General features: G+C 40.7%; 1 protein-coding gene across 1 annotated transcript in view; it reads right to left on the reverse strand.

The window, feature by feature from the left end:
• LOC140482658 (stonin-1-like) overlaps nt 1-25979 on the reverse strand; it is a 106821-nt gene that overhangs the window by 24404 nt on the left and 56438 nt on the right. Inside the window, exons 4-6 of the mRNA XM_072580161.1 lie at nt 24621-24722; nt 21598-21721; nt 3228-3283 (exon numbers count right to left, since the gene is read on the reverse strand). Coding sequence (XP_072436262.1) covers nt 3228-3283; nt 21598-21721; nt 24621-24722 — 282 coding nt within the window. The remainder of the gene's footprint in view (nt 1-3227; nt 3284-21597; nt 21722-24620; nt 24723-25979) is intronic.

Genomic DNA, 25979 nt, shown 5'->3' on the forward strand with positions numbered 1-25979 from the left:
GGAGTTCAGGTGCAGGGTCTCCAGGATAGAGAGGTTAGGTGCCATCGTAAGGAAGTATACCAGAAAATGAAATTTTTAAACTGAAATTATTTGTAGGTAGAAGAGTGCTTAACATTAGACATAATTCTTGAAACAAATAATTAATTGGAGACTGAAATTTCATGCTGCAATGTTCCCAAACAAATGGAGATTACTTTGTGCAGGGTTATCCCTTTTCTGTTCAACACAGACTTCTCAACAGTACATGCAAAAGGGATGAAAGAATGGGATTTACCCCAAATTGGCTACTTAACACTTCTTATGCAGTACAAGGTGGTCACACTTTTCCCACAAAGTTAACAAAGGACAAATTATTAGACTATGCCAGCGCACATTAATGGTAATTGACTGCAGAACTACATTAGGTACAGTAGATAACTGGTGGGGGAAACAATCTAAAATTCAATAGCCTCTAAAAATGAGCATAGAGTGGTGCTATGCATAATAAACCCACACTTTTTCTCAGAAGTAGCACATCAAATTTGAGCTGACTAATTTGCATAACTGGCACAAATAGCTAAACAGATTGTGTGAATTAAATGGCTGCACATCTCATTATGCTTGAGAAAAGTCAGCATCACTTAAAGCTAGCCTAGAGCTCCTGTGGAGCATCAGTACTTCTGGGCCAGGAGGTCTGGGTTCAGGCCCCAATGCTTCACAGGTGTTAGTGATGTTTGAGAAGATTTATAGCTCAAGTTGATTATATGAATATAAGTTAGCTTGCGGAGCTGGAAGGTTTGTTTTCAGACATTTCGTCACTATACTACATAACACCATCACTGAGAGCCTCCAGTGGAGTGCTGCTGGTATGTCCCGCCTCTCTATTTATAGATTTTGATTTCTTAAGGTGGGTGATGTCATTTCCAGTTCTTTTTTTCCAAGGGAAGGTAGATAGGATCTAAATCAATGTGTTTATTGATGGAGGTCTTGTTAGAATGCCATGCCTCTAAGAATTCTTGTGCATGTCTTTGTTTCACCTGCCCAAGCATGTGCGTGCTGTCCCAGTCAAAGTGGTGACCTTCTTTGTCTGTATGTAAAGAAACTAGTGATAGTGGGTCGTGTCTTTTGGTGGTCAGCTGATATTCATATATCCTGGTGGCAACTTTCCTGCTAGTTTGTCCAATGCAGTGGTTTTTACACTTCTTGCATTGTATCTTGTAAATGACGTTTGTTTTGCTGGTAGTATCTAATGGATCCTTTATGTTCATTAGTCACTGTTTAAGTGTGTTGGTAGGTCTGTGGATTACTATGATGCCAAGGGGTCTGAGTAGTCTGGAAGCAGACACAACACAACCAAAAGCTATAGCCACATTACCTTACATCAAAGACATATCAGAAATTACTTCCAGACTACTCAGACCCCTTGACGTCATGGTCGCCCACAAACCTACCAACACACTAAAACAGCGACTAATGAACCTAAAGGATCCATTAGATACTACCAGCAAAACTAACATAGTATACAAAATACTATGCAAAAACTGAAAAAACACTACATCGGATAAACTAGCAGGAAACTTGCCACCAGGATACATAAACACCACCGAAAGATACGACCCACTATCACTAGTTTCTATACATACAAAGAAGGACACCACTTTGACTGGGACAACACACACATCCTAGGACAGGTGGAACAAAGACACACACGAGAATTCTTAGAGGCATGGCATTCTAACCAGAACTCCATCAATAAGCACATCGATTTAGATCCCATCTACCTTCCCTTGAAAAAAAGAACCAGAAATGATATCACTCACCTTCAGAAACCAAGATCTATAAATCGTGAGGCGGGACATGCCACCAGCGGAGACTCTCACTGATGATGTTATCTAGTATGGTGACGAGATGTCTGAAAACAAACCTTCCAGCTCAACGAGTTAATTTACATGCTTCACAGATGTGTCATGATCTCCAAACATGTTATTAAGAATATCTACAAAATTTAAAGCCAGCCTAGACATCAATGGGGAACATAAAAAATATGAGCAGGAATTCAAATTAGCAAGTCTGCTACTTTCCTCTACTTTCCTCTCAATTCCCCAAGAACTCTCAACTCCTTTGTCTATCACTTCCAACCTGGGATATACAAACAGCACACGGACTACAATGGTTCAAGAAGGTAGCTCCCTGATACTTTTTTAATGAACAATTAAGGATGAACAATAAATGCTGGCCTTACTTATGACATTAATATCGCATGAATGAACAAAAATAAATTCCACAGGGACTGCAAAATGTTCACTTGATAATGATCAGTGAGTGTATCGTCTGGTGTTTAACCAAATAAGTGAAGATTGACCAAATAGTTGATAGTGAGGAAAAAGGTCTTAGGTTACAGGAAGGTATAAAGAGATTGGTCAGATGGGCAGATTAGTGGCAGATGGAATATAAGCCTGATAAGTGTGAGGTGATGCACTTTGGAAAACGTAACAATGAATAGCAGGACATTAGGAACTTCAGAGGAACAAAGGGATCATGGGATGCTTGCCCAAAATGCCTGAAGGTACTAGTTTAATAGGACAGTTAATAGACACTTGCCTGTGTCAGTTGTGGCATAGATTGTAAGACCGGGGAGGTTATGTTGGAGTTGTACAGGACGTTGATTTGGCCACCGCTGGAATAAAGTCACAGAGCTTTCAGGGATTACTTCATGCATTCCTCACAGTATGCTTCCTTGCACCCACACCCCAATAACCCTGATCTGAAAAAGCACACCCATAAATATCAAGGCCATTGAATCAATGTTGTGGTTCTGTTCGCCGAGCTGGGAATTTGTCTTGCAAACGTTTCGTCCCCTGTCTAGGTGACATTCTCAATGCTTGGGAGCCTCCTGTGAAGCTTCACAGGAGGCTCCCAAGCACTGAGGATGTCACCTAGACAGGGGATGAAACTTTTGCAAGACAAATTCCCAGCTCGGTGAACAGAACCACAACAACGAGCACCCGAGCTACAAATCTTCTCCCAAACTTTGAACCATTGAATCAATGTCACAACTTGTGGAATTTTATCTCAGGAACTCGGGTGAGCAATTAAGCATTATTAATAGCCTATGGTACACAACCAATCTTTAAAAATAAGTGACTTGTCCAGTGTTTTTCACAAGCACTGGACATACCTGGAACATGTAGGCATTGATGTGGAGATAAAAACGACAAAGTAGGATTGATTAGTAATATAAAACCTACCAAATCTGCAGAGGTAAAATTCTGAACACTTCTACCAGCAGGAATCACAATAGAAGCTGCAACAGAAATTAAGTTTTGATTATCATGAAACAAAACTTGGATTTTACTTTAAATGTCAAAATGTAGCTGACAAGTAAATCTAGCAAAATTATATAGATCTACAATTGTTTAATGGCATTGCCAAAGACGAAACTATGGAAAGCACACCAGATTAAATTGATCTGACTTGAAACTACTAATTAAAATGGATTACTGAGGGGGAGGTTCTGCAAATAGTATTAGAATAAATTTACCATGTTTGAGAGGGGTTAGCACCACTTAAAGCTAGCCTAAGGCTCATGTGGCACAGCAGTCGTGTCCCTACTTTTGGACCAAGAGGTCTGGGCTAATTCTCATACTAGTCAATTGCCCAGATGAAAAGGCTTTTGAAAAGGAGGTATGGTTGGATGATCTAATGGCAATCTATTTCACAGAAATGGTCAAAGCATCCAGGTCTTGCTTTTAACTATAGATAGTGTCATGTTGACAAGATGGAAGCACCCAGACAGCATGATGATTCAGCAAAAGCAGATTCTCCTTCAGGCTGCAAGGACAAGGTGACAGCTCGTCTTCCTTAGGGGAAGGAGGAGAGCAATCAAACAAGCCTGGACTGAGACTGTAGAGGAGCCAATAGCTGCAGGACAACTAAAGATTGTGAATCTAGTGCTGAAAGTGCATGAAAGATCTGCTTTGGCCCTCCAAGGGGAGTTCACTTTGCATTTGGAACTTGCATAGGCCAACATAAGTGGCCATGTTTGATGGAAAAAAGTGACCAGCCGATTGATGACACACAAGATCAGGCAGCATATGCTGCCAGAGGCAAGATTACATTTCAGCAAAAAGCACCTCTCACTGCTGTCCACCACAAGGATGTCATGATGCAGCTGAACAGAACATTGGTTAGGCGACCTTTAGAATATTATATTCAGTTCTGGTCTCCCTGCTGTAAGAAAGTTGTTGTTAAACTTGAAAGGATTCAGAAAAGATTTATAACAATGTTGCCGGGATTGGAGGGTTTGAGCTATATGGAATGACTGAATAGGTTGGGGCATTTTCCCTGGAACATTGGAGGCTGAGGACTTTATAAAATCATAAGGGGCATGGGTACAGTGAATAGCCAAAGTATCTTTACCCTCAGAATAGGAGAGTCCAAAACTAGAGGGCATATGTTTAAGGTGCGAGGGGAAAGATTTAAAAGAGATCTGAGGGGCAACTTTTTCATGCAGACAGTGGTGCGTGTGTGGAACAAACTGCCAGAGGAAGGGGAGCAAGTGGATACAATTGTTATTTAAAAGGAATCTAGATAGCTACATGAATAGGAAGGGTTTAACAGGGATCAGGGCTAAATATTGGCAAATGGGACTAGATTTATTTAGGATATTTGATCTGCATGGACAAGTTGGACTGAAGGGTCTGTTTCTGTGTTATAAAACTCTATGAATGTAAGTCCTTCAAGAATACCAGCATACAGGAAAATTTGCATTCTCTATCATGTATAATTATCAGCCACCAGCATAAGCTTGTGATTATCTCCATGGAGAAACAAAATTGCTCCTTCTTCAATTTTCAGAAGGCCAGCACAGGACTGCTATACCTGGCAACATAGCAAGTGTCCAGTTGCAGAGAGGGGTAAGGGACCATCTGGTGGAGCTGCCAAAAGATATTGTACAATGACAAAGGACTCCATCCAACCAAATGCTGATATTTCTTTGGCTTCTTCAATTGAAAAATCATCAACATTCTTGGGGAGTCAGATCCAGCACCAGTCAATGGATGCCAGAAGTACGAGCAAACCTGCATGTCATTGCCTTGCCCATGAACTGAAAGCAGAGGTAGCAATGTGTTAAGGAGACAACATGCTTGGAGAATAGGTCCTCATATCTCTGCGATAAGCAATTGCCTTTCATTTCTAAGGCCTCCTGGCAGAGTGCTCCAAGCTCAACTTGGCTGCTCCTCAGGTCCTTTGTTAATACCGACATTGCTTAGTGTACCTCTTTGTATGATGGGGCCCTCTAGACCTTCAATCAAAGGACTGCCACCAAAATCATCCCAAGGTTAAGGGACAAGATGAGCAGGCTGTCAGCAGCTGTGACAATAACTTGAGCAGGAACACCATGTAGGAGTATATGTAAAAGATTTAAGCACACATTTGTGCAGTTGGGATTTCATACATGAATTCAGTATATAAATATTGTCTTCCATGTTTGTTATGCTATTCAATAGAAGTGTTCCACATCATTGTTTCTTTTTCTTTCAATTCTCATGACCCGATGAAACCTCAACTCCAGTCTGGCTTCTTCAACTGGCTGAAAGTGATACAGTCTTTAACCTTCCAAACGTGCAGTGTGCACCCAGACACTAGGTGAAAAACAGCAAACTGAAGGGGGTGACAAAAATGCTGCATAAAGGGAATGTTTTACCATTTCACAATGGTCATAAGAGTAACAAGAAAATATCTATATTTTAGCACATTCTCCGCACCCCTTGTCTGTGGTTCATGGAGTTCTTTATCAAGTATTGCCTGGTCAGCTAACTTCTCCAGATCACCAGTGCTGTAAGACTTGGGATCCATAAGGTATCCATTGTCTATCTGTAGTACAGAACTTATGTATTTCTGAATTTTAAAAAAACACATTTGTCAAAGTTTTTTGTCTTACATTCATCAGGACATTTCAGAAGAATTAGTGCAAAGGATAAAAAGCAGAGTATATGTTGATTGGTTGGCAAGCAGACTATGACTCATGAATTCTCCATGCTAATACGTCTACCAGTTAGATTACGACTGAAGGTTTACTGTAATATGTAATATTAATGAACTGAAACCTGCAACCATTCAAAAAGATTAAACACTTAACAATACATGTTTTTTTCAATATATCATTTTGGTTGCATGTCATTGTAATCTTTTGCTCTAAATTCTGTGTCTTATATACCACAACCACTTAGTGAAGGAGTGGCACTCCAAAAGCTAGTGCTTCCAAATAAACCGGTTGGACTATAACCTGGTGTTGTGCGATTTTTAACTTTGTTCACCCCAGTTCAATATCAGCTCCTCCACATCATGTCATCCATTTTGTTCAGTTGAAACAGTTGCAGTGTTCTTTCTGCCTGCAAAGAATGAAACTTTGGCAGTTAACGGTCATTTGATGGTTCATTCTTCATAGCGATGCTTCTGCCAGAGTCCACATGCCAACTAATACATGCTTTTCTCGTACATAGAAAAACATTGCTTCTCTTTACATTCTTATGAATTGTCCTGATGAGTGCAAGATAAAAACATTTGACAAAATGCATCTTTTTTCCGCAGTACTCAATGGCTTCATTGTTCAATACCTAATGTCCTAACGTCCAATACCTAACCACGATGAAGTAAGATACCTGCTTGTTTGAGAAGACTGAAGAACCCCAACAGAAAGATCCAGGCACCTGAATCGCATCTCCAACTGACATATGACCCACTTGATGATCACTCGGGATGACTTATGACGGAGCTTGCAACTCGGCTCTGCATCTATAAGTGGATTCCTTACAGGTTTAAACAGCTATGTCTTTAATGGCTAGGTTCTGTTTCCCAGTTGCCATCTCTGAAGGTGTAAAGCAGAATCAAAGGAGCTATGGCATGTGGAAGGTATACAGGCATTGTGGCTGCTTACTGAGAACTGTGCACGCACCAGAAGAATCACCTTTTACTGGCCATGGATCAATTAAAATCGAGCAAGAAAAACATCTTTCTTTGTAGAACAGCTCTGATTAATTTGTGGGAGGCTTGATGTTTGCACACTCGCAATCAACGACACCTCACACCTCAGAAATTGAAAGATGGCGCGAAATTGGTGGATGTCTCCACCGGACCTGTTGATATACTATCAAACACAGTGATGGTCCTCCTGAACAGGATACTGGTCACCTCCTTGATGTATCCTATGTACCACAAACTGGGAGACACCATGCATCTTCAGCAGATTCCTACAAAAACCAAAAAGTGTGGAAGTTGAGAGCAATTACAATCTTCAATGATACTGTCATTAGGCAGTCATCAACCCAATGGGTTTCAGCTCATCCTGCAATATGGCACAATGATCAATGACTACCTCCTTGGAAAGTGCAGATGCTATTACTCAGACATCTAGACAGTTCAACCTGAATTAAAATATTCTCTCAAGGGAATAGCCTTTTCTGTGTGTTAAAAATTGTTGGTATACCTGCCAAGTCCTTCTCTGAAATGCCTACTCCAAGATTGGCCATATTGATGGTCCTAAGGTTGGTAATAAGCCACATGAACGGCTAAATCTCTTTCACACTCAGCTGCTTTTCCTCCTCAAGGAGAGTCCAATGTTTGGGTGGCCTTGAAGATCTAACATCTTTCAACCAGACAGAAATACTTCACTTTGGTCCTTTTGGATCAAGTTCTACTGTCTGGTGCCATTCTGGCAGCAGACCCCATCAATACTGGCTCCCTTTTGCCACTGTCTGGCAATGTCCGCTCTGCATCGACCGCAATTTCCCTTCCCACGTGGTTATAGATGCCCTCCAACGCATCTCGTCTACATCGCGCACCTCCGCCCTCAGACCCCACCCCTCCAACCGTAACAAGGACAGAACGTCCCTGGTGCTCACCTTCCACCCTACCAACCTTCGCATAAACCAAATCCTCCGCCGACATTTCCGCCACCTCCAAACAGACCCCACCCCTTTCCGCCTTCTGCAAAGACCGTTCCCTCCGCGACGACCTGGTCAGGTCCAAGCCCCCAAACAACCCACCCTCCAATCCTGGCACTTTCCCCTGCCACCGCAGGAACTGTAAAACCTGCACCCACACCTCCTCCTTCACCTCTATCCAAGGCCCTAAAGGCGTCTTCCACATCCAAAGTTTTACTTGCACATCCACTAATATCATTTATTGTATCCGTTGCTCCCGATGCGGTCTCCTCTACATTGGGGAGACTGGGCGCCTCCTAGCAGAGCACTTTAGGGAACATCTCCGGGACACCCGCACCAATCAACCACACCGCCCCGTGGCCCAACATTTCAACTCCCCCTCCCACTCTGCTGAGGACATGGAGGTCCTGGGCCTCCTTCACCGCCGCTCCCTCACCACCAGACGCCTGGAGGAAGAACGCCTCATCTTCCGCCTTAGAACACTTCAACCCTAGGGCATCAATGTGGACTTCAACAGTTTCCTCATTTCCCCTTCCCCCACCTCACCCTAGTTCTAAACTTCCAGCTCAGTAACTGTCCCCGTGACTTGTCCGTACTTGTCTTACCTGCCTATCTTCTTTTCCACCTATCCACTCCACCCTCTCCACCTTGACCTATCACCTTCATCCCCTCCCCCACACACCCATTGTACTCTATGCTACTTTCTCCCCACCCCCACCCTCCTCTAGCTTATCTCTCCACGCTTCAGGCTCACTGCCTTTATTCCTGATGAAGGGCTTTTGCCCAAAACGTCGATTTCGAAGCTACTTGGATGCTGCCTGAACTGCTGTGCTCTTCCAGCACCACTAATCCAGAATCTGGTTTCCAGCATCTGCAGTCATTGTTTTTACCATCACCCAACCTGGCAAGGCACACTCACTCTCTCGATGACTGCTGAGTTCTGTACTGAGCTTCCATTTCCTTGTTGTCTCCCTTAATTAGACAAGGCTCTGAACCTCTGGTTTCCATATGTCTTCAGTAAAATCAATATGCATGGTAAAATTCTAGTTAACTAGCCTTTTAAATTCTTTAACTGCTTTAAATTCCTTAATTTTTTAAACATGCAAAGTCAGCCCTCTATGCTAGTTACCATCAGTAAAATTCCAGAAATGATGAAATAACGTCAGACCTTCAGTTCAAAATGCTCTAACGGATATTAAACCTTAGCATTCCCTCCATCTCCCTCTCTCCAATCTCCAAACACATCCAAGCACTTCCACACAATTCAGCCAAAGGTTGCAGTGCCAGGCATTCTACAGACTTGAAGCTGTCTGTATAGAGAAGCTTTTTTAATACACCAACCGAGATCTTTTACTTTAAATCTTATGGCTATATCTTGTTTTGCACTGCTTAAACCAATGCTATAGGACCATTGTTAACATGGAAATCACAAATACTTACTATGACTAATTCTGACATCAACATGGCATATGAAGAATCCTGAAAGACTGCACTTAAATTTATCGTGGCTACATGTAGTGCAAGTTATCATCATGAATTTTAAGTATACAATGACTGAATCTTTTTGAATATTTCTCAGAATTGATAGAGATTTGTAGAAAATGTATCAAGGTTTAAAAGATTTGCTAAGTCCAGAATTTTTGACAGCCATGCTTCAGATTTAGGTACGAGAATGTGATGGCTGCACCACATCTAGAGTTTTGTGATTATTACCGATTTAAAAATCAAGTCACGGCGAGAGAACAAATAAAAAGCATCAAGTGCAAAAACAGTAAGTAATACAAAGAACAGAAGCTAGCCATGCCTAGGGAACCATACTCTAACATACTAGCATCATTAGGACAAGGGAGTAAACTGCCAAAATGAAAGTGTTCTCATACTGATAGAAAATATTTTATCAAGTCTTTCCATTACTTCAAACAATATTGATCAATACAAACTTAATTGAAAGATTTAGCCAAATCCTAGAACTTGTATTTCAACTCCATGTGACTATTTCCTTAGCTGGCCATAGACCTGTGTTCATCATTTCCTTCAGTACCATTGTACTTGGACAGTGTATAGAAAGACCTGCTGATACTGAATATCTAACAAAGTTACTCAATGATAATTTACGATAGAATTCATTATTAGAAACAATTCTGTAACTTGTTGCCAAATTTGCTTTGTGCTTAAGTGGAATAGATTTTCTAAAATCTCATACATGAGAAAACTGACCAGTCATGTTTTCAAATTTGTTCTCAATTTCCTTGCATTCTTATCTAATAACTAAATTAGATGTGCAAATCTAACTATCATCCATGTCTGATGTTGTCAAAATTTAGTAAAGTTCTCACCACTGAAAGAGGGCTCATTAACATCATTGCAATTAATTGTTATAAGTAAAAGCAAAATACTGCAGCTGCTGGAGATCTGAAATAAAGAGGAAACACTTAAAAATTCATTCACATGCAAAGCGCCTTAATGACTACCACACAGTGGCTCTGACGTCAATAATCATGACTTAGAGGTGTTGGACTGGGGTAGACAAAGTTAAAAATTACACAACACCAGGTTATAGTTCAGTAGGTTTATTTGGAAGTACTAGCTTTTGGACCACCTGATGACAGAGTAGCACTCCCAAAGCTAGTGCTTCCAAGTAAACCTTTTGGACTATAACCTGGTGTTGTGTGATTTTTAACCCAATAATTGCGAACTGCTTCAGGAGGCTGGTCATGGTCTACATCAACTCCAGCTTCCCAGCTTGCCTTGATCCCCTACAATTTGCCTACCGACATAACAGGTCCATAGCAGATGCTGTATCCCTAGTCCTGCATTCTTCCCTGGAACATTTGGACAACAAGGTCACCTAATCAGACTCCTGCACATTGACTACAGCTCCACCTTCAACACTATTACCCCCTCCAGACTGATCTCAAAACTCTGGGACCTTGGTCTCAGCTCTGCCATCTGCAACTGGATGTTCAGCTTTCTGATCCACAGACCGCAATCTGTGAAGGTAGATAACTGCAAATCTTCCACAATAACACTCAGCGCCCCCCCACCTCCAAAAATGTGTCTTCAGCTTCCTAATATATTCCCTATACACCCATGACTGTGTTGCCAAATTCCAAATGAACGCCATCGACAGGTTCACTGACGACACTACCATAGTTGGATGGATATCTGACAACGAGTCAAAATACAGAAGGGAGATGGAGGGCTTGGTGAAATGAGAACAATTTCTCTCTCAAAATTAGCAAAACTAAAAAACTGATCATTGACTTCAAGAAGAAAGGTGGAGAAAAGACCCCCATCTACTTCAAAGGATTGACGGGGTAGAGAAATCAAGTTCCACAGAGTGACGATATCTGATAATCTGTCCTAGACTTCCCACGTGGATTCAATGATCAAGAGGGCCCTTATGGCATGTCCATAAGGGCCCTCACCAACCTCGACACATTGTGACAATGCCGGTCCTTTAACAAGGCTATGCTGTCCTTGGCTATTTTTCCACAGATGTCGTAAAATCAGTAATTCCAAAAAGTTTGGCTTGAATGGCTTTTAGGGCCAATTTGATTATAGCTAACAGACACTGCCTCAAAACAAAAGGCTTTTAAGTTTAAAAACACTTATACAAAGAAAGTGAAATGGCCAGTTCTCCCAGCTCAGTTTTTCTCTGGTTTGGTTTGATTTTTGGCAGTCCAGCTGTTGACTTAAAAGCAGTCATGCAGGTTTTGAGGCTCCTGTTCCAAGAAACAGCTACATTGAAGACAGGGTTCCATGCTGCCGTGTCACACTCTCTCGTAAGACAGTGTTTGATTTTATGTTTTGTGCCAGGGGTGTTCATGAGGATTGTTACAAATATTTGGAACACCATCATTCATTTGGGATAGTCTGATAGGTTAAGCTATTCTTTATTCTGTTCCCTTTTGTTTGAGATTCATTCGATAATATTGCAAATAAAATGTTTTGTTTAAAAACAAGTGTTTGGGCCAGGTGCATCTCTCCTGGATAATCCAATGCACACCTACTTAAAACAACTGGCAAAGTTAGGGTCTGGGCTACTTTCTTGAAATGTTTTGAGGGGTTCTGGTCTGGTCCATAACAGATTCATTGTAGGATTTGTTCTATAGTTCTGATTTGGGATTCGGATTGTTGGATTCAAAGACTGCAACTGGTAGGCGTTAGTGTCTTTTGTTCCAGTTGTTGATTTTGGTTGGTTTAAACAGCAATTGGGATAGCAATGGCTCTTTCAGTCACCAACAGTTTTCTAATAGTGGAAGAACTAAGTGACTGTGGGGGTCTTGCAAAAGGTGATTAAGGTCAAGCTGCTGGAGTTGGAGCTTCCTCCTTCTGTGAGGAAAGAAGAGATAATTACAGCAATAACTCATTATTTAAATTTGCTGGAAACACAATCAGATTCATTAGAGATGGCTAAAATTTAATTGAACATGAAGCAGATTGAGTTAGAGGCAAAATACAAGGAAAGTGCAACAGAAATGAAATAGTTTGAATAACAATTAAATGTACAGGAAAAAGATAAAGAACAAATTACTTTAGCAAATGAAAAAGAGAAGTGACAGAAAAGGAGAGAGGGGAAAGGAAGAAAGAAAGAGAGGGAGCTTGAACTTCAGAAATTGGTTTAGACAGGAAAGTCAGCTTTAAAAGGATGGAGATGAAGGTTAAACTTAGTAAAGAACAGAGTGAGGGGGGAACAAACCCATAGTAGCCAAAGACTGGTGAGAAACAGTTGAAATATAAAGTCAGAGATGTACAACACCCTTCGGTCCAACTCACCTATGCTGAACAGATATCCCAATGCACCTGCCAGCACACAGCCCATATCCCTCCAAACCCTTCCTACTCATATACCCATTCAGATTACTTTTAAATGTTGTAATTGCACCAGCCTCCACCACTTCCTCTGGCAGCTCATTCCATACACATATTACCCTCTGTGTGAAAAAAATGCCCCTTAGGTTTCTTTTATATCTTTCCCCACACCCTAAACCTATGCCCTCCAGTTCTGGACTCCCCCACCCCAGGGAACAGACTTTGTCTATTTACCCTATCCATACCCTATCTACACAGTCACCCCTCAGCCTCCTACACTCAAGAGAAACAGTCCCAGCCTATTCAACCTCTCCCTATAGCTCAAATCCTCCAACCCTGGCAACATCCTTGTAAATCTTTTCTGAACCCTTTCAAGTTTCACAACATCTTTCCAATAAGGAGGAGACCAGAATTGCATGCAATATTCCAACAGTGGCCTAACAAATGTCCTGTACAGCTGCAACCTGACCTCCCAACTCCTCTACTCAATACTCTGACCGATAAAGGAAAGCATATCAAACGCCTTCTTCACTATCCTATCTACCTGCGACTCCACTTTCAAGGTGCTATGAACCCGCACTCCAAGGTCTCTTTGTTTAGCAACACTCCCTTGGGCCTTCCATTAAGTGTATAAGTCCTGCTAAGATTTGCTTTGCCAAAATGCAGCACCTCACATTTACCAAAATTAAACTACATCTGCCACTCCCATTGGCCCATCTGATCAAATCCTGCTGTAATCGGAGGTAACCTTCTTCGCTATCCACTATACCTCCAATTTTGGTGTCATCTGCAAACTTACTAACTATACCTTTTATGCTCATATCCAAATCATTTATATAAATGATGAAAAGTAGTGGACCCAGCACCGATCCTTGTGGCACTCCACTGGTCACAGGCCTCCAGTCTGAAACACAACCCTCCACCACCACCACCCTCTGTCTTCCACCTTTGAGCTAGTTCTGTATCCAAATGGCTAGTTCTCCCTATATTCTGTGAGATCTAACCTTACTAACCAGACTCCCATGGGGAACCTTGTTGAACGCCTTACTGAGGTCCATATAGATCACATCCACCGCTCTTCCTTCATCAATCCTCTTTATTACTTCTTCAAAAAACTCGATCAAGTTTGAGAGACATGATTTGGCATGCACAAGGTCATACTGACTATCCCTACTCAGTCCTTGCCCTTCCAAATACATGTACATGCTGTCCCTCAAGATTCCCTCCAACAGCTTGCCCACCACTGACATCAGGCTCACCAGTCTATAGTTCCCTGGCTTGTGCTTACCAGTCTTCTTAAACAGTGGCACCACATTAGCCAATCTCCAGTTTTCCGGCACCTGACCCATGACAATCGATGATACAAATATTTCAGCAAGGAGTCCAGCAATCACTTCCCTATCTTTCCACATACTTCAAGGTTACACATGATTAGGTGAAGTACAACTTTTATGTGTTTCAAGACATCCAGCACTTCCTCCTCTGTAATATGAACATTTTTCAAGATGTCACCATCTACTTCCCTACATTGTATGCCTTGCATGTCCTTTTCCACAATAAACACTGATGCAAAATACTCATTTGGTATCTCCTGCAGCTCCTCACAAAAACTGCCTTACTGATTTTTTGAGGGGCCCTATTCTCTCCCTATTTACCCTTAGTGTATTTGTAAAAACCCTTTGGATTCTCCTTAGCTTTGGCAAATAGAGTTATCTCATGTCCCCTTTTTGCCCTCCTGATTTCCCTCAAGTATATTCCTACTGCTTTTATACTCTTAAGGGTTCGTTCAATCTATCTTGTCTATACCTGTCATATGCTTCCTTCTTTTTCTTAACCAAACCCTCAATTTCTCTATTCATCCAGTATTCCCTATACCTACCAAGCTTTCCTTTCACACTAACTGGAATATACTGTCACTGGACTCTCGTTATCTCATTTCTGAAGGCTTCCCATTTTCCAGCCATCCCTTTACCTGTGAACATTTGCATTCAATTAGCTTTTGAAAGTTCTTGCCTAATACCATCAAAATTGGCCTTTCTCCAATTTAGATTAGATTAGATTAGATTACTTACAGTGTGGAAACAGGCCCTTCGGCCCAACAAGTCCACACCGCCCCGCCGAAGCGTAACCCACCCATACCCCCACATCTACATCTACCCCTTACCTAACACTACGGGCAATTTAGCATGGCCAATTCACCTGACCTGCACATCTTTTGGATTGTGGGAGGAAACCGGAGGACCCGGAGGAAACCCACGCAGACACGGGGAGAACGTGCAAACTCCACACAGTCAGTCGCCTGAGGCGGGAATTGAACCCGGGTCTCAGGCGCTGTGAGGCACTGTGCCACCGTGCCGCCCAAAATTTAGAACTTCAACTTTTAGACCTTTTCCATCACTATTTTAAAACTAATAGAATTATGGTGCTTAGCGTCAGGAATATCCAGATGATTGGGATAAGGGAAGTCCATTTGTACTTTTTTGCAATCAGAGATGCACTAAATGAATTGACCAAATTCAGTCCATTTGAATTAGTTTTGGGGTATGAGGTGAGAGGACCACTAAAATTAAGGAGAAATTAGTAAGTCAGAATTCAGAGATACATATTTGGACTTTTTAATCATTCTGAAAATTTGATACATAGAGCAGAGGGGTTGGCTAGACAGCATTTAAATATATCACAGCATTGAATGAAACAGGAAGCAGACAAGTCGCCAAAAACTCAATTTTGCTATCGGGGATAAGGTGTTAGTGTTACTTCCAGTAATAGGTGAAACTTTAAAAGCAAGGTTTAGTGGATCTTATCAAGTCAAAAGAAAGTTGAGTGAGATGAACTATTTAATAATGACTCCAGACTGAAAGAACTCTCACAAAGTGTGTCATGTGAACATGTTCAAAAGAAATTTTGACAGGAAAGGAAAGCAAGAATAGAATGTGTTATTGGTTACAACATAGAGGGAAGAACCAAGTTCAGAGGATTCTGAATTGGACATTCCTCAAACTAAATTGGACAACAAGAAAGTTGTCAAAAATTGGGATAAATTATGGAGTTACCTTCCAGAGCAAAATTAAAATGACCTGAGAGTTATTATATTGCATGGGGGGGGGGGGGGGAAATATGTGGAAGTAAGCTGGGAATTACTAACCTAATTATGCATGATGTAAAACATGAGATGCTGCTCCAATTAAGCAATATCCTTATAGGCATAACCCTCAAGTTGGCGCAGGTTCTAAAAGGAGATTGAACACATTCTCCAAGATGACATATTCAAAGTGAGTTACAGTGACTGGAGCTCACCCATAGTGATGGTGCCAAAACCAGATGGTACCCAACAGTTACGTGTGGACTATTAGAAAGTCAATTCAATGCGTTACAAAAACTGATATATACCCAATTCCACATTTGAAAGACTGGTTTGAAAAGGTTGGACAAGCAACTTATATTTCTAAGTTGGACTTGCTCAGGGGATACCAGCAGGTACCTTTGACTGAAAGAGCAAAGACAATTTTGGCTTTCATAATGGCAAATGGACTATGTCAGTTTAAGAGGTAAAAACAATGACTGCAGATGCTGGAAAGCAAATACTGGATTAGTGGTGCTGGAAGAGCACAGCAGTTCAGGCAGCATCCAATGTCAGTTTAAGGTCATGCCGTTTGGTATGAAAAATGCGCCAGCCACATTTCAGAGATTAATCAATAAGGTCATTGCTGGATTAACCAATTGTGCCGTATATATTGATGACCTGGTGATTTTTAGTCACACATGGAAGGAACATTTGCAACGTTTATTAGAATTGTTTGATCAACTTCGGAAGGCAGGCTTGGTGATAAACCTGGCTAAAAGTGAGTTTGCCAAAACCCTAGTCACCCTCCTGGGCCATGTTATTCAACATGGACAAATGAACCCAAGGAATGCAAAAAAAAGGTAATTGGGGAGTTTCCCATACCATCAACAAAAAGGGCAGTACTACAATTTCTGTGATTGAGTGGACTTTATCAAAATTCATATCAAATTTTAGCAGTATGGCTGCTCCACCCACTGAATTGCAAAAAAAAGGCAAGAGGTTTCCATGGACAACGGACAGTCAGAAGGTATTTGACAGCCTGAAAGCAGTGTTAACCACTGCTCCAGTATTAGCCACAGTACAGAGAAACCTCAATTATCCAAATTTCAGATTATGTGAAAAAGATCGCAAGGTCCTGATAGAAACATTACATCAAAGAGGTGTTTCAACACTGATCGCGTCTTTTGTTTACAATGATTAAAAATGTACTCTGCTTACTGACAGTGGGTGGATGGTGGCGGCTATGTGGTGGGGGCAGACGGATGGGAGTGGGGGCGGGGTAGGTGCAGGCAGGGGGGCCGATGGGGCATGGGTGGGGGCAGGGGCGGTGGCTCATGTGCAGTGTGCCGCTGCCTAATCTCCTGAACAGAGAGCTGATTTAGCAAGTGCTCACTGTGTCAATCCCATTGAACAGATTGGGGCGGTGGGGCAGTGAAGCTTCAGCAATGCCGCAGGTCCCTTACACATAAGTGTGTGTCCACTCAGAAACAAACCCTGGACACAGAGAGAGGGAGCAAGGCAGGCAGAGTGAAGAAAAAGGAAACTTCAGAAAACTCCGAGGCCCAGAGGAGAGGCATTGAATCAGTTAACTGAATAATCAATTATCCAAATGAAATACTGCCCACCCATTACATTCAGCTAATCAAGGTTCCACTGTGATTACACAAAGCTATTCAAGGTGGCTATTGATGCAAGTGATGTGGGTGTTGGTGCAGTGTTCTTGCAAGAAGATGAGAAGATAGAAAGCCTGGGTATTTCTCCAGGAAAGTGAACATTCATCAGCAGAAATATTCAACAGTTGAGGTGTTGGTGTTACAACATTTCAATATTTCTGTTCCCAGCAACATATCTGAGACAATCATATACACTGACCATAAATTTTTGTACAAACTTCAATAGGTTAAGGACAAAAATGCAAGACTGTTCAGATGGAGATTGTTATTACAGCCATTCAGTTTGAAAATTGTGCATGTGGCAGGACAAGAAAACGCGATGGCTGATGCATTGTCAAGACTTGAATGAGAAACAGAGGAGGCAGGATTAAAACAGACTAAAACAGAATGTAGTAGCGCATATTTGCATGATTATTTTCAATGTAATGTATATGTTGTAGAGTACTAACAGTTTAAATTAAGGAGTTTCTAAAAAATGAAGCCATCTTTGGATATTGATGGTACACTTTTTAAAGGAGGGGGTGAAAGGTGTGATGATGCTGCACCTTTAACAAGGTTATGCTGTCCTTAGCTTATTTTTCCCCCCAGAAAGATTATAAAAGCAGTGACTCCAAAAGGTCTGGCTTGGATGGGTTTTAAGACCAATTTGATTATAGCTAACAGATACTACCTCAGGTAAAAGGCTTTAAAGTTTAAAAATAAAACTTGTACAATGTTCCCAGCTCAGATTTGGTTTGGTTTTTGGCAGTCTGGCTATTCAATGAAAGCAGTCAGTCAGTTTTGAGGCTGCTGAGCCAAGAAATAGCTTCATGGAAGAGGGTGTTCCATGCTGCCATTTTTCTCTCTCTCGTAAGACCCTGAATTTATTTTACCTTTTGTGCCAAGGGGTGTTCATGGGGATTGTTGCAAATATTTGAAACTGCATCATTAATCTGGACAGTCTGATGGGTTTACAGATAGGTTAAGTTATTCTATATTCTGTTCTCTTTTGTTTGTGATTCATTCGGTAATATTGCAAATACATTCAGTTTTGTTTAAAACTAAGTGGTTAAGCCAGCTGCATCCCTCCTGTAATATCAACTGTACACCTACTAACAACAATTAGCAAAGTTTGGGTCCAGGCTATTTTGCTGAAATGCTTTGAGGTCTGGCCTGTTCCAGAACAAAATGCACCATTGAAAGGATATTGTCCGTGTGCATAATGGCTTGGTAAGGTAACTGCTCTTCCCAGGACCATTAAAAAATACAGAAGGTGGTGTGCACAGGCCAGACCATCATGAAAGCCAACTTTCCATCTATGGACTCTATTTACGTGGCTCACTGCTGCAGAAAGGCTGCCATCATAAAGGACCCACCCCACCCCAGTAATAATTTCCTATAATCTCTTCCATCAGGCAGACAATAAAAAGCCTGAACACATGCACGAGCAGATTCGGGAACAGCTTCATCCCAGTTTTTATTATATGGATGAAAAGCTGCAGCAATGTTGTTCAGGAGGGAACTAAAGGATTTTGATTCAGTGACAGGGAAGGAACAGCAATATATTTCCAAATCATGGTGAGTGGCTTGGAGGGTAACTTGCAGGTGGTGGTGTTCCCATGTATCGGTTGCCCTTATTCTTCTAGATGGATTCGGAAAGTGCTGTCTGAGAATCTTTGGTGAATTTCTGTGCTGCATCTTGTACATAGTACACACTGATCATCAGTGATAGACGGAGTGGAAGTTTGCAGATGTGGTACCATTCAAAGTTGGCTGTCCTGGATGATGTCAAACTTCCTGTGTGTTGCTGGACCTCAAGTCGGGGAACTGAATTCAAATTGGTGTTGTTAGAGTACTGAAGAAACTCGAAATCTGGCAGAACTTCAGGATTCTGAAGAAGCACATTGAAAGCAAAACGTTAGCTATGCTTCTCTACGAATAAATGCAGCAGGACCTGCTGAGTTTCTGCAGCACTTTCTGCTTTTACTTTAAACGTTATAAATCTTGGAGAATGCATCATCCTTTAGATCCAGAGAGAGAACAGCAATAGGAAATGTCAGAGACTGGGAATGAATTGATTATCAGCAACACATATAACTGAAAGCAGTAAGCACAAAGCAAAATCTGCTCCAAATATTCTATGTGGTACTACCCTGTGTCCGAATCTGTCCCTCCATGATCAATAGCTCATTAAATGTCCAGTATCAGTAGAAATGCTTCCTGATAAGCTGAGACTCAAAACAGATTAAGTACAGCCAAGGATGGAGATTGACACGAGGAATCCAAATAATATTTACAACAATAAAGTGGGAAACATGTACTGATCACCTGAAGTAATCAACACACTTAATGTATTATACGCAGCAAATTTATAATTGATTCAGTGGAATTGATAAGTGGTTAGCATCATTCATTGAATACAGGCAGCTTCTCACGATAAATGGTGGAAATGGTATTAAGTAATTTGCCCTAATATTGTCCTAATATGCTATTTGATTGGTACATTCAATATAAACTGTAATCCAATAATGCTCATTGGGAATCTCTCTTCTATTTGACTCATTCATCTAACTGTAGATATGGTACTGTTTGATACATAATTTCACGAAAAGAGGGAGAGAACACAGGGAATTATAGAATAGTTAGCCAGATGTCAGTGGTGGGAAAGATGCTGGAGTCAATTATAAAAGATGAAATTACGACTCATTTGGATAACAGTAACAGGATAGGTCAGAGTCAGCATGGATTTACAAAGAGGAAAATGTGCTTGACTAATCTTCTGGAATTTTTTGAGGATGTAACTATGAAGATGGACAAGGTAGAGCCAGTGGATGTAGTGTACCTGGACTTTTTCTGAAAGCCTTTGATAAAGTCCCGCATTGGAGATTAGTGAGCAAACCTAGGGCCCATGTTATTGGGGCAAAAAACAGACTGAAAATTGGCTGGCTGACAGAAAGTAAAGAGTAGTGATAAACTGATCCCTTTCGGAATGGCAGGTGATGACCAGAGGGGTACCACAAGGTTGAGTTCTGGGACCGCGGCTGTTTACAATATACATTAATGATATAGATGAAGGTTTTAAAAGTAATATTAGCAAATTTGCTGATGACACAAAGCTAAGTGGCAGGGTGAAATGCAAGGAGGATGTTATGAGAATACAGGGTGACTTGGACAGGTTAGGTGAGTGGGCGAATACATGGCAGATGCAGTTTAATGTAGATAAATGCGTGGTTATCCATTTTGGTAGTGAGAACAGGAAGGCAGATTACTATCTAAATGGAGTCAAGTTAGGTAAAGGGGAAGTATTACGAGATCTAGGTGTTCTTGTACATCAATGAAAGCAAGCATGCAGGTACAGCAAGCAGTAAAAAAAGCTAATGGCATGCTGGCCTTCATAACAAGAGGAATGGAGTATAGGAGCAAGGAGGTCCTTCTGCAGCTGTACAGGGCCCTGGTGAGGCCGTACCTGGAGTACTGTGTGCAGTTTTGGTCTCCAAATGTGAGGAAGGACATTCTGGCTATTGAGGGAGTGCAGCGTAGGTTCACAAGGTCAATTTCTGGAATGGCGGGACTACTATATGTTGAAAGATTGCAGCAACTGGGCTTGTATACACTGGAGTTTAGAAGGATGAGAGGGGATCTGATTGAGATGTATAAAATTATTAAATGATTTGACACTCTGGAGGCAGGAAGCACGTTTCCGCTGACGGGTGAGTCCAGAACCAGAGGATACAGTTTAAAAATAAAGGGTAGGCCATTTAGAACAGAGTTGAGGAGAAACTTATTCACCCAGAGAGTGGTGGATATATGGAATGCTCTGCCCCAAAAGGTAATGGAGGCCAAGTCTCTGGGTACTTTCAAGAAAGAGATGGATAGAGCTCTTAAAGACAGTGGAATCAAGGGTTATGGGGATAAGGCAGGAACAGGATACAGATTGTGGATGATCAGCGATGATCATAATGAACGGTGGTGCTGGCTCAAAGGGCCAAATGGCCTACTCCTGCATCTGTTGTCTAAAAGTGCAGAAGTCCAGTAGCTGTGCAAGATCTTTCAGATCTTAATTTCAGCTGGTAAGAAGGCACATTACTTATGTAAATAATAAACGCACTTAAAAAAAATCTATGTTGTAATCTGAACAAACCTGATGATGTATGTACAGTTTGATGAGTTTTTTGCTGCTGGAGTTCCAACATGATCTGCTGGTGATTATTTTCCCTGAAAAAGCCTTCCACCGCTCTGGACTGCAGAAGTTTGCTCTCCCAAAGCTTATTGCATGAAAGTCAAGAGAGCAAATCAATTACAAAATGGGATTTAAAACATTTTAAGCAAGTTTCAGAATATTTCACGACAAGTCACTAAAAACGAAAAGCAAACAGCTCATCAGTGTAAGACTACCCCAGAGCTAATCAATGGTGACATCCTGGTGTAAAACTTTTAAGAAACAACTCTCTCAATAGTGAACTGTTACAAATAGAGATTAATAGATTTCTGTGGAAGTATTCACTCATATGGGACAAAGCCTTGAAGGACTATATATTCTAAAAGGTGTTGAGTGTAAAACAACATTCAGCTACCAACAGCATGGATTGTTCCTGATTGGCATAACCAAAAATTATGCCAAATATTATTCCGAGACTGTTAAACAAAAAAATAAAAATACAAACTGTTGAAAATAATCAGCCAATGAGGCAGCATCAGTGGACAGAGAAATAGACCTTACAAATGGGTAATGTTATAATGTTAGAGTTGCAATAGGTTTTGAACAAATTACTTTTTATTCATTCATGGGATGAATATTTCACTGGCTGGGCCAGCATAATTGCCCATCAGAAAGGCAGCAGTAAGTGGCATCTTGAACCATTGCAATCCATTTAGTGTAGATACATTCACAACGCTATTAGGGAGGGAGAGATTGGCTTTTGGCTCAGTGACAATGAAAGAATGTTGACATATCTCCAAGGTAGAATGAAGAATGGCTCAGGGAGAACTTGCAGTTCCCATATATCTGTTGCCGTTGTCTATCTACATGGTAAGCACCATAAATTGGAAAGTGCTACCTAAGGAGTCTTGGTGAATTTCTGCAGTGCATCTCATAGATGTACTCACTTCTGCTCCTGGGTAGATGTGCTGCTGCCTGAAAGTGAAAAGAAAACTGAAACATGCAGAGGAACAGAAACAAAATGGGTACCAGAGATTATAGTAATTGATCTTAATATCGAGTTCAACAAGGCTGTAAAATACCTAATTAAAAGTTGAAGTGCTGCTCCTTGTGCTTGCATTAAGCTTCACTAAAACAGTGCAATAAGCAGAGGGCAGAACTGTGAGAGCAAGGAGGAAAATATAAAATGGTACACCATCAGAAGTTGGGGTTACCTTTGCAAATTTAAATTTCCTTTTGAGTCGGAAGACTGAAAACAATAAGTTTGCAAGGGAAATTAAAATATAAATGTTTATCTTCTTTTCAATACAAAAGATTTTACAACAAATACTACAAAGACGAGCCAGGCAATATAGGCAGTTAGTATGGAAAGGATTTAAAGCAGAATTGGATAGATATTTGAGGAAACACAGAATTAATAGGAGTTATTTTCAATATTTTGAACAACCTTTTCAGTCCTCAACCCTCTTATTACAAAGATATCTTTTCTCAACTAATTTAGCAAGTGCATACAGAACGCTGCTACACACCTATCACCCTGATTCTTTTCAATCTCCCATAAATCAAAGTTCCATCTTCAAATCTGTTCAAAATATGATTAGTCATGGTTAATATTATGGAAGTAAAATCATGTCAAAACATATCAAACTGAATTCTGTTAGGCTGTACATGGCAAAGTAAATATAAGAAAAACTGTGGATGTGGATTTATATTTTCAGAAGGCATCCAATAAAATTCTGCACAAGGAGTGCTGACACAAGATTAGGTATTACGGAATTCTGTTAATATGTATTGAGGATAAATCAAATTCAGGAAACAGGCAAGACTATGTTGTCATAAAGATTATATGGTGTAACTAATGAAATGCCACAAGTATCAGCAATTAGGCCTGAGCTATTTAGAGTTTATAAGGCAAAATGAACTGGGTGTGATGTATCCAGGCGTACTGGTATTACACAGTGTAAATTATAAGGAAGACATAAACAAACTGGAAAGGGATATAGTTAGGTTAAGTGTACATCATGCAGCATGGGGAGCATAACGTGGGAATAGGTTGAAAAAAACTGTTGATGTTTTAAGTGGTGATAAAATTAGGTGCTTTTATATGAGAAACACAAAGATAGCACGTAGGGAAGGAAACTGTATGCTAGTCCTCATTGTAAATGGGTTGTATAACAAGAGTAACAACATTTCAGTGCAATTCTATAGCACTTTAGATGGATAATATTTGAAACACTACATATCCTACTAGAATATAGAACATTACAGCGCAGTACAGGCCCCTCAGCTCTTGAGGTTGTGCCAACCTGTGAAACCAATCTGAAGCCCATCTAACCTAAACTATTCCATAATCATCCATTTGTTTATTCAATGACTATTTAAATGCCCTTAAAGTTCGGAAGTCTACTACTGTTGCAGGCAGGGTGTTCTACGCCCTTACTACTCTCAGTAAAGAGCCTACCTCTGACATCTGTCCTATCTCTATCACCCCACGATTTATACCTATAGCTCCTCGTGGCAGCCAACACCATCTGAGAAAAAAGGCTCTCACTGTCCTCTGATCATCTTGTATGGCTCTATTAAGTCACCTCTCAACATTCTTCTCTCCAACAACAACAGCCTCATGTCCTTCAGCCTTTCCTCATAAGATCCTCCCTCCATACCAGGCAACATCCTGGTAAATCTCCTTTGCACCCCTTCCAATGCTTCCACATCCTTCCTAGGATACGGCAACCAGTACAGTACACAATACTGCAAGTGCAGCCACACCAGAGTACATGCCTTAGAATGGATGTAATGACAATTCATTAAATTAATTTCTGTGGTGAGTAGATTGGTCTGTGATTGAATAGATTGGACTTATAATCTCAGAAGTTTGTAATGATCTTCTATTTTTTATTATCAGGTAAAGTATTTTTATTGCTACTCATAATTGGCATACGCTTAGAAAACTAACACTTAGGACAGAAAATGTAAACTTCTGTGCTAACAGAAGTACCAAATACCTGCTTCAGATCCTTGAGAACATGATCGTCAATACCTTCCTCAAGGAAAAAATCATGTACATTGCTGATGACATCCTCAATAACAGATTTATAGAGTCTGGGCTGTAAAACAAAAAAAAACAATTTTATTAGCAGTTAGATATTTTTTCCACAGTTTTGACTTTTATGAGGTTGTTCCTTCCTTTTTTGTATGAGGTGGCAAAACAGTATGAGCCAGCTACAAGCAAACAGAGATAAAATTTCTTGTGGGATTGCTCACAGCAGTGACGTATAGTGGATCGTAATGCACTATACGTCATTATAGTATAATGATAGATTTCCTACTGTCTACTGAGTTTCAACATCTATGTTTCAAAAAGAAGATGATCAACTCTGCATTTAAAGTTTTGGAATCAAATCCCTTATTCTGGAGAAGCAGAATGCAATAACGCATACTTGGACGATTTGTTCGAAAAACAGATGCAGATGAGATGTCATGTTATTCATTATTGCGGAGGCAGAAATCATTGGCAAATAAGAGGACAATTAATGAATTCCAAAACATTTATCAATGTTGTTTCTTAACTGTCCCCAGTCAGGTATAAAAATCATCAATGGATTTCTTTAACTGCTTTGACCTGAATTTATCTCAGTCCTATCAATAAAACAGATCTTCTGGTATTATATCTCATCACAGTTTATATGACTTTCAACTGCACCAAGTGGCTACCTGTTCTCCTACATTACGAACAGTGACTACATTTTAAGGCTACTTAACTGGCTGAATGGTACTCTGGGACATCACAGTCTTGAAAGGAGCTACAGAGATGCAAACTAGTTAGACAATCAATAATGATCTCATTGAATGGCAGAACAAGTTGTAGGGCTGAATGGCTTACTCTTGTGCCTATTTTCTATGTTTTTAATTCTAGTTAATAGAATGCTTTGGTTGTCTGAATGGTTTGTTTAAAAGATCTTCAACATTTAGGATAAAGTGAGCAGTGAAGGATGTACTAAGGATGTTAAGTGAAGGTGCTTTATTCAAATTTTCCACATCCAGTAATGAGCAGGTCAGCAGATACTATCTGAGTCCTCAGACTTTTCTGTCTTTATACTCTTCCTAATTTAGTTTCTATTGCGACATTCAAGAGATGATTTGATGATTATTAAAGAGACAATTGACTAAATTTTACCATTAATTACAAAGTCCCTCCTACTCCACAAATCCTCAATCAATTCAAACTCTTCTCAAAGAAAATTCCCTGCATATTTGACATTAGCCTAGTGAATCTTATCTGGCCTTGAAGGTTGGATGATCCCTCCAACACTGTTTGTACCATGCTGCCTCTGGATGCCTTTATGGGTAGGTTGACAGGTGCC

Source organism: Chiloscyllium punctatum, chromosome 11, assembly GCF_047496795.1.
Source record: "Chiloscyllium punctatum isolate Juve2018m chromosome 11, sChiPun1.3, whole genome shotgun sequence".
Classification (NCBI taxonomy): domain Eukaryota; kingdom Metazoa; phylum Chordata; class Chondrichthyes; order Orectolobiformes; family Hemiscylliidae; genus Chiloscyllium; species Chiloscyllium punctatum.